This window comes from Ptiloglossa arizonensis, chromosome 9 (assembly GCF_051014685.1).
Source record: "Ptiloglossa arizonensis isolate GNS036 chromosome 9, iyPtiAriz1_principal, whole genome shotgun sequence".
NCBI classification, from domain to species: domain Eukaryota; kingdom Metazoa; phylum Arthropoda; class Insecta; order Hymenoptera; family Colletidae; genus Ptiloglossa; species Ptiloglossa arizonensis.
In genome coordinates this window covers 7,638,497-7,654,743 of record NC_135056.1, presented here as the reverse complement: position 1 = coordinate 7,654,743, position 16,247 = coordinate 7,638,497, and the positions used below count along the sequence as shown (strand labels likewise).

The 16,247-nt window shown below is 32.7% G+C and overlaps 3 protein-coding genes across 4 annotated transcripts in view; 1 reads left to right on the top strand and 2 right to left on the bottom strand.

Annotated features, from left to right (window-relative positions):
* Window positions 1-270: 270 nt before the first annotated feature.
* On the bottom strand, window positions 271-1,859 carry Pex3 (peroxisomal biogenesis factor 3). Its single transcript, XM_076319762.1, has one exon. The coding sequence runs from the start codon at window positions 1,706-1,708 to the stop codon at window positions 569-571; it is 1,140 nt and encodes a 379-aa protein (XP_076175877.1). The 5' UTR covers window positions 1,709-1,859; the 3' UTR covers window positions 271-568.
* On the bottom strand, window positions 1,702-2,751 carry LOC143151035 (mitochondrial import inner membrane translocase subunit Tim8 A-like). The gene is made up of 2 exons (XM_076319763.1): window positions 2,387-2,751; window positions 1,702-2,015 (listed from the first exon to the last, which is right to left on the bottom strand). Exons 1-2 carry the CDS (start codon window positions 2,477-2,479, stop codon window positions 1,839-1,841), a joined length of 270 nt encoding a protein of 89 aa, XP_076175878.1. The 5' UTR covers window positions 2,480-2,751; the 3' UTR covers window positions 1,702-1,838.
* A 1,141-nt stretch (window positions 2,752-3,892) lies between these two features.
* LOC143151056 (uncharacterized) overlaps window positions 3,893-16,247 on the top strand; it is a 32,724-nt gene continuing 20,369 nt past the window's right edge. Inside the window, exon 1 of one of the 2 annotated variants that reach the window (XM_076319810.1) lies at window positions 3,893-4,015. The gene's annotated coding sequence lies outside the window, so the exon portion shown is untranslated. Of the gene's footprint in view, window positions 4,016-7,595; window positions 7,987-16,247 lie in introns of those variants that run through there. The other variant, XM_076319809.1, reaches the window with a different exon arrangement.

Here is a 16,247-nt window from a genome sequence, read left to right as displayed (position 1 = left end):
TTATACATTCAATGATATTCACTTTAAGGCGAATAATTATTTTTTTCATTAAAATTATATATTAATAAAATAGTGCAGAAGAAATGTTGAGTCATATTATCTTTATTACTCAAAGATTAAGTTAATTATAAATATTCGTTGTTTACATTTCTAAAATAATCACTGGAAAAGAAGAAAGCGAAATAAAAAAAAAGCATTTTCGAAAAGTAAAAATATATTATAATTCCTTGAGGAAATTACATACGATAACAAGAGGATTGAAACATATTTTTACAATTCAATTTTTGCATTATATATAACTGTAGTAGTCCCATTACTAACACATTATGAATACACAATTGGATTCAAAAGTGATAGACTTATCTTTTCAGAACTTAAACACATTGTAAGTACATATAACGTAATGTTTGCTATAATGTACTACTGCAAAAGATACATTTGTATTTTTTTTAAAATGTAAAACAATGTGTTTATACTTGAAATAATTAACTATTTAAAGTTTATATGCAATCATTTTGTGTAATGCCATGTTGGTTTGTGTACAGTTTGAATGTTTTCATTTTTAAACTTAAAAACTAAATGCTTCATAAATATTTGCCCCAAGTATTTTAAGTTCATTATTTGTTACAAAACGTTGTAATAAATCTGATTGAAAATCTTTCGGCATTGGTTTATCCGGTACTTGTCCATTTATGATTGGTATTATTTTAGCCATAGGTATTGACACTTTATTAATATTAATGAATGAACTTGCATGGTAGCTGACTTCTGTGCTATTTTTTTCTTTCCAACTCATATGATTTTGACTTGATGTTCCTGGTACTGAAATATCATTTGGGGTTTTTCCATTTTCTATTGTAGGAGGACCAGTAAAAAATGCAGAAATGTGATCTACTAATAAACTAAATCCACTTCTAATGTTACTTTGTGTTAAGTTTTGTACTTCTTCACTCTCCAGAAGATCTAGGGTTTCATTAATTAATTTCGATAACACAGTCTCTTGTTCGTCTTTGCCATTTGTTTGTAACATGTATTCAGCAAGATTTTTGACAGGATCCCTTAAATTATCTATAGATATAGATGATGTTAGAGCCCAATATATTTCTTCTATGTCTCTTAAGGTTAATTCATCTTTCAAAGATATTGAAGTTGTTATTTCTGCAACTTTATCTTTTATAAGTGAACTTAATTTTTTTATTCCATCATACATAAAACGACTTGAAAGTGACATATATTTTGACTGCACAATATTTTCTGTAGTTGTTCCATTGGAATTCTGGATATCCTTGTAAACATGACCACCCATTACATTAAATTGAATTCTTATTAAAGTAGCTAACATGGCATATGAATATATTATTACAGCCGATCTGGTAATTGCTACAATTTTCAATTCATCCCAACATGCTATTTTATCAGTACAGCCATTTCTGAGTTTATTTACAATAGCTTCAGTATCTAAAACCTTTATTACAGAGTTTCTGAGAGTCGATGCAAGGGATATTATCATCTGACTGCATGTTCGCTCTGTGCACTCAAAGTACTGTCGCCTTTTTGTCTTTTCGAGCATTGCTTTTATTTCTTTTTCTTGCCATTCTCGGAGCTTACGTTGTGTATATCTTAAGAAAATAACACCGCTAATAACAATGCTTCCCACTATAAACTTTCGCCTATGACGGCTTACAAAACCACGAATTCTTGATAACATCTTTTAAAATAAGTTATATGAAATAGAGGTTAGGTGTAAAATGCTACATACTTTATCATAAATAGTAATAATGTATTTTCTGAAATTTAATTATGTAGTTTTTTCGATCATAAAGTAAATTATTGCATATTTACTTCTGATAGTGGTTTAAAATTAAACGTTTCACTCTGTTTGTCATAAAATTTGCTACGTCAAAAAATCTATCTACGCAATTTATGAAACACTGTTCAATCTTTGGACTCAAGCGTGAAGAAGGTATGTCAACACAGACTTCCCAACAAATGTCAGTTATATTAAGCATCAATTTCTGAAAGCAAAAATTACATTTAAAAATCTATGAAAATTACACACATATTAGTCGATATATTGAATAGTTTATCTTAAAAAATACATTTCTTATTTATAAATAATTTAATTCAAAATGGTCACATAAGACACTGTTAAAAGGTACGGTTTCGAATACAATCTCACGTTTTATACCTGAATAATTATTATAATTATTGTTATATAGAAAGTTAAACCAATAAATATTGTTTATATTTCTCACACTTATAGTACTATATCATATTAGCAATGGAGATTTGAATTGATACTGATGGTTTAACGAATGAATTGATTAGAAAATATTTTCACACAATCGAAAACAACGTAGATACCGATAGCAACTTGCAAGCTAACCTGAAGCTGCTGCTTGTTAGCCTCAGTCTCTATGAAGGCTTGAAATCGCTCATCGACCGCACCTTGCGACCTTTGCTCTTCCATAAAACTCATTCTTTAATTCCCACCGTACTTTTAACACTGAAATAATGGAAACATTCGACCTTTAGACCGTTATCATTCTTACGAACCTTATTTCGAATTTCGTATGCGCAAACGGCCAGTAAGTAGTGGTCAAAATACTTTATGCGTATTAAGTATTTTTGTCTGCAGAGGTAAAGTTAACAAGAAAAATTGAATAACGATAATACTTTAGATAAATGCTAAACTTTCTACTTTTAAGTTCAATAACTACAATTATTTTATAGAGTAAATGCAATTTGTGATTTTTCAGTACTGACCTCTGCAGGTAGTGTATAATATTAAAGAAAATATAGAAATTCCTAGTCGATAAAATTGGTTTTTCCATCATATATGTACGAACAAAAAATGAATCAACAATTCCCAAATATTTATTTCGTATACTTTTGAAAAAAGAATTGAAGTTTCAAAAGTAACTACACTTTTTATGGAATTAAAGAAGTGTGTAGATTGCGTATCGGTATTTAAGAAAAAATATATATATATATATATAAATTTAATGATTTATAATTATTATATTTTCTTTTAATATCCATAATTTGATATTTAAACTAATTTTACAAAGTATAACAGTTAATATAATTAATAAATATTTTTTTTATGTTTTATATAATAACTCAAATCTCCCAATAAAAAGATTTAATAAATTATCCAGGAAAAAGTATAGTATTTCAAGTTTGTAGTAATAAAACTTACATACAATTATAAAATGTGTCAATTTAGTTAACTAACTATTTCAAAAATAACACAACTAAAGAACCTTAACACAGAATTGTAGAGATAAAGAGAGCTTAGCAAATAAATTCTCTAAATTATATAATTAATATATTATGTTTAAGAATAACATAAAATAATTCGGAAAAATTACATAGTAATACAAAAGCTTTTAAACATCATTTGAGGAAAAAAACTTACTCTATAAATATTTTTATTGCGTGTAATATAATTATACATTTAATCATTGTAATGTAAATATTTAAAAGCAATTGAAAAAAAATACAAATATAATCTAATTATACTTAAATACTCATATTATATAATATTATCTAGTAACAATGTAAAAATTCAAATAAAACCGTTATCATGCAGATTGAAATGTAATTTTGTTTTCAATAATTCCAATGCGTTTTCAAATTATTTCGTTTATAATACCTTTACCACGATGATCGTGCCAACTCAACTCATCGTCGACAACCGGTCCGAAGGTTGATACATTTACAGCTTTAGTGTTGCAAACTCCGTGTATAGTGCATTTTTACGTAGTCACATGGAAGCTTCTGTACCTGACAGAGTTCTATGGATTTAACTGTGTTTTGTGCCGGTTCTAGTACCTTTTAACAATCTCGTTCCACTGGTCATGAAAGTGTTCGTGAAAGGAAGTAGACAGACTGACGGGTAAATAGATCGGAGTAAGAAGATCCTGTGAAGGAAAAATTACGAATCAAAAAGCAGGAGAAAGCTAATTTTTATCTTTGACTCGTGGAAACGGCTTTCTTAGATTGTCTTAAGGTAAATGTACTAGCCATTGATGTGGTGATACTCCAAATGTTGCATGTACATATCTAGCATAACATTGCTTATACAGTTTTATTTTGTAACAAAGAAAATAATAGACAATAGCAAATACAAATAATAGCGGCTTTGTGGGAAACCATATGTCTTGGAAATATCGCAGATATCAAGGTTTTTCCGAAAGTAAAATAAATTTTTATTTTTATTTTATTGCGACACATTGAATGTACCTTATTTGATATATTTCAAATTAATACATTTAAATATGCATAATATTTATTTTAATAATTCATTTCTACAATTTCACATTTTTCGTTACCTTCCTTTCATACATTCTGATTCGTTTCATTAATTTCTGGCATTTGCGTACGGTTTTTATCAATGCGGACAACGAAGCTTTAAGTATTTAAAACGTTTTCAAATTTTCGTAATACGAGAAAAATAGAAGTTGATTCGACACGTAAATACAACTCGTAAAATTTACAGACTTTCCACAAAACAGGAAACCGGTTATGCATTAACCAATTATATTCAAATTCTTTATTCCCACCCACGTATTCCTAAAATTTTCTTCTTTTAATCGTGCATCGTTCAACGATGTTTACAAAATTATATTTACAATCGAGCAATCAATTCAGTTACTTGACTATTCCGTCATTTATATCCACATCGTATCGATAAACCGTCTAAATTAATTTTAGACGAATGTGCTCGTTTTAAACGATTGAACGTTGCACGTGATGTTTTGCCAGTAGCTGCATACACTGAGTGTGTATATGCACCGATATGGGTGTAAGCCACGTGGAGGCATTGCAAACGACCCTGATTGGTTGCGGGTCATCGTGATCTTTGCCGAGTAGGGGAAACATTGTGACGGTCGAAAAAGGTTGGCGGACCAGAAGGGATGGGAGGATTGGTGAAGGACGCTCCTTTCAGACGAGAAACCGAGAAAGAGTGGGGAAGTTGGCTCCACGTGCGACTTCCTTCCCCTTCTTCCTCTGACCTCCTCTCCGTTTTCTTCTCGATCGCGACGCCGATGTTTCCCTCTTGCTTTCGGCTTGCCTTTCTGCACACACTCCAAAATCATTACACGATCCCTCTTTCTTGCCTTCCTGGAAAACAGTGAGATGTTAAAATTGTCTCGATATTCCGTAATTACAGAGGAATCTGAAATTCCGTGCCTCGGGACAATTTATTCGAAAATATTATCAACACAGAAGACGCATCGGTTTCTTGATTCTTTTTTCCTTATAACGTTCATTGTAGACGCAGCGAGGAATGAAATTTTACAAGGAGTAGATTGCGAGAGAACAATTTTTTGCGAACTTCACACCGGTTCGGCGAAAATTGATTTTTCGTTATCGATCGTCCGTTTATTTGTACCGTTGCCCTTATTGTAAATCGGACTACGAAATTGGGAAATAAAGTGAAAGTACGGGACAAAGAACGAGATTGAATACGCAAGTTGAGTACAGCTGAGAAAAATGTACATAGATGTATATATGGCGTATAATTATAATTAAATTGGCTCGATGAAGGATTTCCGTGTGTTTTTTCTCTTTTCCGTACGATATCGTCTTCGATCGTTTAAATAATGCCTTGAAATTTTTATTACGTAATTTCTGATGCTTTTAAAACGTCGTCTGTAAAATAGTGGGAGGACGAGAGGGAGAGTTGTTACTTTAATTCATATTTAACTTTTCATAGTGTACCAGACCATTCGCATTAACTATTCAGACTTGCATCAAGTACATAGAATATATATATATATATATATATAATATGCTTAAGTGTGTTTTTAAATTCTACTGCAAATAATTCTACCATCGAATTACTAACAATTTATAATTTCAATGATTTTATCGTAGTGAAAATATGGAGTGTTAACGATCGAAGAATACTATAAATAATTCAAATTTGTTTTTCTTCTACTTTTTTCCGTACATAGCTAACCCATCTGATAGGGTCAAGTGTATATTAACGGTCGTCTTCTTGCAAGTAACCGGAAAACGTGTGGACAGTTAATTACGTACCGTAGAAAAGGTGGTTTTATTACCGTGATATATATTCATATCATCGAAATGACTAATTCCCTTTGATGAAATCGCTATGGCGTCCTTAACCGAGACCACGTGCCGGCAGCGAAACTTTAATCCTCCGTTTGCTTTGACATAGATTTCACATCCGATTTAGAAATCATCTGGCGACGTTTATAACGATTTGTGAGATCGACCCGGAACGATTGTCGCAACACGTTGGAACCTTACAAGTGGCCCCGTGTGTCCTGTTATCTTACACGTTCATTGTTCGAGTCTACATTCAGTATTGCTCATTCTTTGACGTTTTGTTCGTTCAAAACTGTTCAGTCTGCCCATCTCAAGTATTATGTTAATCGAAGGTACAACATTTCAAGCAATAAGTCCTCTGTTACAATATTAAATGATATTGCTTACAGTGGTATAGATTTTATATCAATATCTTGTATTTGAATGTGTCATCCGCTGTAAATGTTAGATAAAAGTAATTGTATAATTTTATTTTCAATATTGTTCTCCATTTTTATTAGAGGTATTATCAAATGTGGGACACGAATCGTTGAAATTTAGTAATTTATAAGAAATGTATAATTGTGTGTAAAGTGCATTGATCCGGTGCTTGAAATAGTATACGAGTTGCATCCATCGAGTTGTTGATAATATTAATGAGTTCATAGATTCCGGGACCTTCGTTTCTCAATAGTTAAATTTAAGAGCAAAAAATGATTAAGATATAGAATTTACCGTTGAATAATATATGCCACTTCGGTTACTTCAAAATGTTACGTACTCGTTAAAATCAAAGAATATTTCGATATATCGTTTTCGAAATATTTGAACCGCGTTAAGTAAAAACAAAATTAATGTTAAACTTTTAACTTTAAATTATACAGTAACGTATGGAAGTTGAATTGCACGTAGCAGATATATTCACCTGTGAGCTGTATATCAAACTTAATATCCTATTAATACACGAACAAATGCATTTCATTCCAAATTTGAAGTCAAAAGTAAGATAAATTATACTTCAAGCTTCTTACTGCCTTAGCGTGTAAAACTGATTTAGCCAAAGGACAAATATTTTTTCCGATAGATGAATAATGTAATTTGGATAAATAATCATGGAAATATTTCCGATACAAAGTCTCAAGTGTCAAGCTGTATGTATACTTAATGTAACGACAAGCTAAGAAACGTGCCAAAAGTCTTCCTTTATTTGAAAGTCGAGGCCTCGTTCGACGAGAAAAACTGTTCCGAACCCGAGGCTAAAGAGTTTTGACACTTCTCTGGCACCGCGTGAAACAAAATTCTATGAAGCACGGAACGTTCCATTCGGCTTTCCCGCGGATCTTTTGGAAGATCCAATTTGAGGTGGGGATGCACGTGCCGCGGCTTTTGTTATCAAGATTGTCGTAATATCGAAGCTCGAGGCGCGTGCACGAGAATCGTGCATCTACGCACGCGTGACCATGTTGCGCGTAACCACGAGGAGGGATAATATGGCGGTGCTCTATCGCCGTTAGTCGATGTACAGACGCCGGTGGATTTAGATCATTCTTCTGAACTGTCAGGATGAACGACCGTCGTGTCTGAACGTTCATAAGCAGTCTATCAACGTTCCACGTGCTGTGACATAGTTTAAAGTTCGCGATCTTGTTCAGAATAAATTCGAACAATCCCGTAACGGTAAAATCATATGCAATTATATGCTTTAAGTGACGTTCGTAAGTTTGTTCTAATATTGATTCGAAACGCGATTCGAGATTCAATCGAGAAAAAAAGTTCAAACGTTACGTTAGAAAAGTGGTTTTGTAATTGATCGGCATCGAACTTTAGAGTGATTGACAACGGAAGCGGCGAAGACAGTAATCTGCTTACGGGAAAAGTCTGTTTTGAAATCCTTGGGGCTACATCGTACTTGCTTGTAAATTGGTGAGTCGTAACGTGATGTTTAGTGCTAATATTGTCTGTATTTATGTATCATCGTACCAATAATCAAATACTCCATATATCAATGAAACACGTCGATTTCAATTTCGTAACGGACTTACATAGATTCTTATATTCGAGTTATATATTTTGTAGTACTAAAATATTCATTCGTGTCTAACGTGTATTAAATATCTACCAAAACAAACGTGATTCATAATTCTTTCAGTTACAATTTTCGCACGTGGTATTTTAAATCCTGTGTTCGTACTTATTAAGCCAATCTGTTTAATAAATTTAATCGTAAAACGTACATAAGATAAAACTATCAGCAATATCGGCATCGTGTTTCATTTTCTACTTGGATTTGTAATACGAGACAAGAATGCAGGCGTAACGTGTATTCCGTTCTCAACTTAACATACTTATTGCATTATAGTATCGCGTATTGCACGCAACAGTAGAATTAATACGGTTCTGATTAAACACAGTCTGTACAAATATATTTATACTGATATCACCACGTGTGATCTACTTAAATGAGTTTTCTATTGCAACTGGCGATTCTTCGCGTGATAATCTGATAACTATTTATTAATATACTCCGCAGTGTTAAATAATAATCTTTTATAGCGTACATTGTAAATGTGCAAAATCTCCGACACTTGAACTTGGTAATTTATACGGATATTTCTAACGATAATTCGAAGGCAATTTATTAAAATTTTGATTTATAAATGTAATAAAACATAAAATGTATAATATTGAATATAATAACAATGTAAATATTACTCTCAAAGTTTAATTTTATTTATCTAAAAATAATATATTAAAAATGAAAATTTTATTGCTTTTATGTCATACAGATATAATCGTAACAGTATATAATGAATTACAAAGAAATTATAAAGTAATTTTCAACGAAACAGTTCTCACTAATTTTTAATTATCATATAATTTAATATACTTCCTTAAAATATGCTATTACCAAATATTGTACTTATTTTTCAAATTAAAGTATATACATAATGGATTATTTAAATAGAAGGTTAAAATGTTTGAAGGGGAAAACATGTTTCCATCAATGTTATAATAAATAAAAATTTTTTTCTTGCAGGATATTATTTTCATTAGACACAGAAAACAATACAAAATTTTCCTTTCAAGACATCATTTGAGTTTATAAGAATGAAAGTGAAGTAAGAAACAAAAATGAAAAAATTAATTATTTTGATATTACCTTTTCTTACATCATACACGACACTTAAGTATTAATTTCTCAAAATGTAGTAACATACGTCATTCTCATTCTTAGGAAATTTTATACACTTGTATATATTTTGAAATATTCCACCTTGTACAAATGCACATATATGTTGTAGTATTGCAGTAATGTAAAAAGACCGACTACAATTCACAATACTATAATACTACTTCACATTGATACGATCCATTTGATACTGTTTGATATCGGAAATTCTTAAAAACTAAAATACTTTAGTTTCCGGAAATTTGAACCTTGTTAAAATCGTTTAATTATTCACCCGTTCCGTTCGTTATTTAATTACCCACTATTCGTATCAATAAAATAGAATTCGATAGATCAAGCGTATAAAAATTGTGCAACTTCGGCATTAATTTTTGTTTCAAAATATCGCCAACGAGTGCTAAAAATTGTAATTGATCGACGTAGCTTCGAAAATATTAAAGTTCCATTTTAATACGTGGATGATCGTAAAAGTAACTTAAATTTTCCAAATATCGTTCGATAGACGAGACGCGTAGAAATTTTACAACTTCTATTGTCTACATCGAGGTGCGATCGTGACCGAAAGTTTCGTTCGCGGTGTCGTTAATAAATCCCAAACGGTGCAATTAGTCTAGGGAGCTTCGGGAAACATTGAACGTTGTCTTATCGAAGGATGACGCGTCTATATCGTAGCGGCAAGTTTGGTAATTGCGCAATGGATTGGTGAACTATACAATTTCTGCTCTAAACTTAACACCTCGGCTCGATTTTGCGACGGTCGAGCGTCCTGAAAGGCAAAACCCACGCTTGATTTCACTTAAATACTTATTTTAGCCCAGACATGTAAAATGTGCGCCGATATACGTGGTCGCACGTGGACGACATTTACACGTGGAAGATAACGAGGGCTGAAATGGGTACTTACGGGAAGGTCAACGAGAATTTCAATTCGACGTGTACGATCTCTTTCTTTCATTCGCCACGGTGCTCACGCCGTCGCGTAGATTTCAGCGTTCACTTATTTTCCGACACGAGTCGGTTACGAGTGTTACGATTCCATTTAATCAACGGAGATCTTAATTTCGCGATGCGTTCACCAAAGTACTTATGTATATCTACAAAAATTCTCTCGAAGATATTCGAATCGTTCGATAAGGAACACATAGAGTATATAAATATACGACTATTTATTCGATGTAATCACGCGATTATGGGAAACGTTATTATTTTGACAAAAACAGTGCGGTATAGATTAGTTGTAAACACTCGAGATTCTCGGTACTGTGTAACCCCACGAATACGAAGAAATTGAAGTTGACGTTACACACACACACACACACATACACTGGTAGTTAATTTACATTTGCATCGAGGTCCGGAAGTTTGGAAGTAGTAACATTTAAAAGAATTTATGTTTATCGGTGCTTCAGAATAATTGGTGCAAGCTGGAGAGTGATAATAAATGAAAAATTCAACGATTTGATCATATTGATATTTTACCTATTCATGTAACGGTTGAAAAATATAGGAAGTAATTTTTCTCGAATAAAACATTTGAAGTGGATACGTTTAAACATATTTTTGTAACTTAGATATTTAAGGTTTAGATATTTAAAAAATGAAATAAAAAAACTTCACCTTCTTTTATACCGACTATTGAAATAAACTCGTCAAGGAAGTGGTCAAAATAGTCAGACTATAAATTATCTTTCTCGTGTAAGTGAGTGTATGTGAATATACTATTCCTAGAATGATATTTACTTAAACGGTAGAAAGCGTAATGAGTCATGAAGTTACCTGATACATAGACAATTGCTCATAAAAATTGATTAAAATTGTACGCGGAATAAACGTTACAACGTCCTTGTTCATCAGGAGTAGTTTGTTAATGCATTGAAACGGGTTACGCAGTGTTACTTGCGCCAGAGCACGTGTAACTAGTGTGACGGTCGTCGAGAGGCTTGCAGATTTATGTGTCACGTCGTTGATCGTGTTACGAGATTGTTTCGTCACAGTCCAATCTATCGATTCAGAACGGGAAAAAAATCATTGCATGGACGTACACGTGTACCACGTGTAACGTATAACCACAACTTCCTATATATGGAAAAATTTCTGCCAGCCATTCGTAAACGCACGCTTATTGCAACATTTTTCTATTAAAATTCTGGAACAGAAAAATTTTGGTAAATACAGAGCTGTGATTCAATTTTCGGATTGTCTATCGTTATACATACTTTCGATACATTATAAACAAGCGTAGCGAATAATATCAGTAATTTAACGAGAGTATCTTTAATATTGAAATTATATTTTTAATTTATTCCAACAGTGAAATTGCGTTATTACAACGGATATTAAATCCTATCATCGTTGTATCAAATCATCGCTTGACGTTGAGTCACTTGCTTCAGAGACACGTGTACATTCTACCATTAATTTCCTAGTAACGTGTTGGAAGGTAAATCGAATGAATTCTAGCTTGTTTAAACAAAATAGCTGTAATTGATGTTAATGGTCGTTATTGAATAGTTTAATAAAATGTAAGTTAATTTATGAATCAATGTCGTGACGAAAAATTCTCCTTAGGTCTATTTATTTCCATTCGTATTTAGGATTGCACTATGTATTTCCAATTTAGAATTGGCATCGATCCACACACGTGCGCATTTTGCATATCCACATCTATAGATACGTAATTTAAGATGCTTTAAAAATAATTTATATTCCGAGTTTCTGTTTTTCAATTCAGAAAAACCGCATTTCATTCCAACGGTACGTTTTCCAGTATTAGATGTTTTAAATAATACTAAAAATTCATAGATAAAAATTTGCAAGTGTATCGATACCATTCAAAATATATATTAAATTACTTCTAACTTATAACACTATTGTTGATTTTCTTATAATCGCATTACCGTAATTATTTAATTAACGTAGACAAATGTTCATTTCTCTTTAAAAGAGTTATATCAAGATACAAATTTTTATACAGAAAAAATTGGAGTAGTAATAACTTTGTACAATGTGTTTCGCGCTGTATATATATTTCATTATTAAAAATTAAATATTTATACATACTACGATCAATATAGTATAAGTTTCCAAATTTCTCAGCATCAGGATATTTACTACCAAAGAGCAGAATCTCAACGAAATACAGGCATAACGAACAAACTTTAAAAATGCTACATTTTTCAATTATCATTATTAACCAATTTTTCTAGCAGAGTCAATTCGCACCGCTTCCGATCAAAGGAAATATATCTCCTAAAATCGTTATTCTCCTACTGGAAATAAATGCGATTAAAAATCTTTTTCGAATCAGCAATCTCTATTACATGGAAGATTTTGCAACTGGGTCACTCTCTCCTGTACCAATACAATTGCGTTAACTGCACCAACCTCCGTTCATTTAAATGTCAAGTCTTATTACCCGGATTTAAGGAAGCTGAAAAATCGACAGTCGCAGCGGTAAACGCTCCAAACGATTTTACGTTTCGCGATCTTTCGTAGATCGTCGCGATCGCGAACGTTATCCCTTTCTTTTCGCAGCAATACGCAATCGTGCAGATCCACGTGACGCGAGGCGTGTGATCGCAATTGTGGCCAACGTGAGGCAGCGTAACCACACGGCTGGATATCACATGCAAAACCAAGCACGTTCTTTCGCTTTAATTTCGTTAAGTGCTTTAAGCACGTAACAACTGTGGTTTCGTATCCGGTGTCACGTGTACCATCTTGTTGCCGGAAATTCGGTCACGTTCCATTTTTGTAGCGTTCCCCGCGATAGAGCTTACCCCTTGATTATTTGCGACGAAAATTATATTCTTGTCTTAATCTCGTACATCGAAACACGCAACCAACCGTCGAATTGGCCGTTTCTATTTTACTAAACTTGATTTCCAACACGTTAACCGTCGAGTGACAAATAGACGAATTCACTCTCCAGTCTAAGCGATCTACATAATATAACTGCCCTCTATCATTTTTTTTTAACCCTTAAGTAGGCACGTAGAGATTTTCTAGACACACAACGCGATAAAGTAGGTACTGCTATCTGATACGGGTTGACTATTATAACGAGACATTATCTACATTTCTATAACCATTTTTAAAACGAACTCTTTGTTTTTTTTTGCTAATTTCCTACCAGTGAAAATTTCCTGAGTTTGGGATGTGATGGGTGACCTCTTATCCCGTTTTATAAACCCTTGGGTATAGTTAATATAATATATGCTAAAACAATATTTCTTAGTAATAACCTCGATAGAAAATTGAATGATTTTATTCAAATACAAAGCTTTTCGAAGAGATCGCGTAATTTTTTCTTAAAATTCTTCGTTTAGGTGTCGTTATCAGAAGAGAAATGACTTAGATTAAAATTCATTATTCGGACCAAAGATATTGCAACTAAGTGTACCGTTTTAAGTCTCAAAAGTCTCCATTTGTCAGTTGTACATAAAAACTGTTTGTGAAAAGCAGACAGCCGAGAACCGTTTATGTTTCAAATATGAGCCCACCTACTTACTTCATTGTAGTCTAAAAATAAGTAAAAATCTTACATCCGGTGTGAAACTCTTCTGCAAATACGTCGCCCGAATAAAAGATAAACTACTTTTTGTTCGTTACTGGTTAAATAAAAATCAGAATTTAAATTATAGGATGATACTACATCATGTTAAATGAATATAAACTCATCTAACTGTTCAATTTAACGAGAGTCATGCATTCTTTGGATAAAATTTTGTTCATTTCTTTGAATTGGTAATGATTTCTTGGCTTTTTGCCTAACCTTTAAGGTTAACCTTTGTAAAACAACGGTTAACCTTTGCAAGACACAAGTAGAGATCATACAGATTCTTGAGGATTTTCTTCTCGTTGTTACCGTATAGAATACAGGGAATTAGTTTACGATATGTTCTCGTTTAAATAATTTTACATAAGTACGTGTCACGTAATGCGGACGCTTTATTGCTTCGTATAGATTTTTAATTGCACGACTTTATTGTCTGGTGTGTTTAGTTACCTATAATTTACGACTCCGTGACTATTGCTTTTAAACACTTCAAAGTCGGAAACAAAAGATAATGAAATCTCTCGGGGACTTCCACATGTTCGCGCACGTGTTCCGTTTGCGTCATCGAATAGCAAAATTCTTATCTACGGCCTAGCTCACACGCAGATTACAGTATTGCAATGTTATTCCTTTCATTCATGTTACTACGAATCCGTATGTGTATACTGTATCGCGCAAGTCGGTGTTCCAGCCATTGTCACGTGTTATCGCGTGCGGATTCTCCGGAATTTCTTATTCATACATCGAGCCTTTTTTAAGTAATGTCTCTTTATCATTGAAATTCTTGACTGTACGACGCCTACGCAAAAACGTGTTTTTCTTTTCTTTCCTTTTTTTGTTTCGAATATTATCATACCATGGGATCATTTTGTAATTTCTTTTTACCGGGGATACCGTATTCAGTAGAATCCAGAAGTTCTGCAGGAACATTTGAACAATTTTCAGCCACGAGAAAAAATCAATAGATTTTTATAGAGAACGACATTGTCTTCTAAAAGAGTTAATTCCGTATTCGATTTTCCATTGAAATAACATACAACGAATGTATTAAATATTTGGACGTATACGTATATGAAAAAATTCTTTTAACGAGGAAGAATGTATGTGCCGATATGAAAATCATATAAAATGTTAATTCTTTACGTAATCGGGTAATCGATGAAATAAACCAGTTGAATTTTATAATTTCCCATCTTTAAAGGAACTTTTAAACCCCTGCCACGATCAAAGTGCATTATGCATCGATGGTTCTGTTTCCACGCTCGGTCCTCCCATCAAGAAGCAAAAGTAAGGATTAAAAAGATGAAAGAAACTGCGTGCAAAAATAGTTACGACGATAGAACTGCAGTAACCGGGCTGCTGGAGAAAGGGGGGGAAACGAGAGGAGAATAAGATCGTTGATTGCAGACTGCAAGGTTCTGCTTGAACGTAGTAATGGGACTAAACTAATCGGGACAAGTGATAGAAAAAAGTTATTCAAAATCTAAAGAAATTCAAAACGTTGCATTTTCAACGTAATTTCCAATATCTTCTCATGGTATGAGAATCAGAGTTTCTAAAATACAAAACTATACGCGAAACAGCTCAATTAAATTTTCGTTTCTGATAACTAGTCATTGCGTTTCAATTTATTTTTAAACTCCTCAAATTTCGCGTATTCGATATTCCTATAATACATTTCAATCGTATCGATCCTTGCCTCGACACAACCAGTAATTATCAAAGTTGCTTGAACAACAAAACCAAATAAACGGAATTTATCGCTTATTTTGCGTTTCGTCGATCGCTTAAATTGTGTTTCTCCGTGTTAAGACAATACGGAGTCAGCAAATATTAATTTAGGACAATATTGTAAACACCGGTACGTATAAATACAGTGGAATCTCAATTATTGCACGAAAATGAAGCTAAATATTCCTACAATGATGAAGGTAATCTGTGAAAAGTATCCCATTTACACCTATACTTGCTCCCGGTTGCTTATCTCTCTAAATTCTCTCACTGCTAACTGATCGTCTCTTCCATTTATTAATGCAATGCAATGAACGACACTCGTACGAAATAATCAACGTATTACATACTGTACAGCGTAAAATTCTCAAATTCATAATATTTTCGTTCGAATTAATTTCTTTGGGAAACAATTCCTTTCAATTCAGATTCATAGTGATGGAAAACATTATATATTTCGAAATGATTGAAATTCTTTCCAAGAACGATTTCCGTTCGAAATAATTTCTTTTGGAAACAATTCCTTTCAATTTAGATTCATAATCGGGTAAAGCATTATGTATTTCGAAACGATTGAAATTCTTTCCAAGAACGATTTCCGTTCGAAATAATTTCTTTTGGAAACAATTCCTTTCAATTCAGATTCATAGTGATGGAAAACATTATATATTTCGAAATGATTGAAATTCTTTCCAAGAACGATTT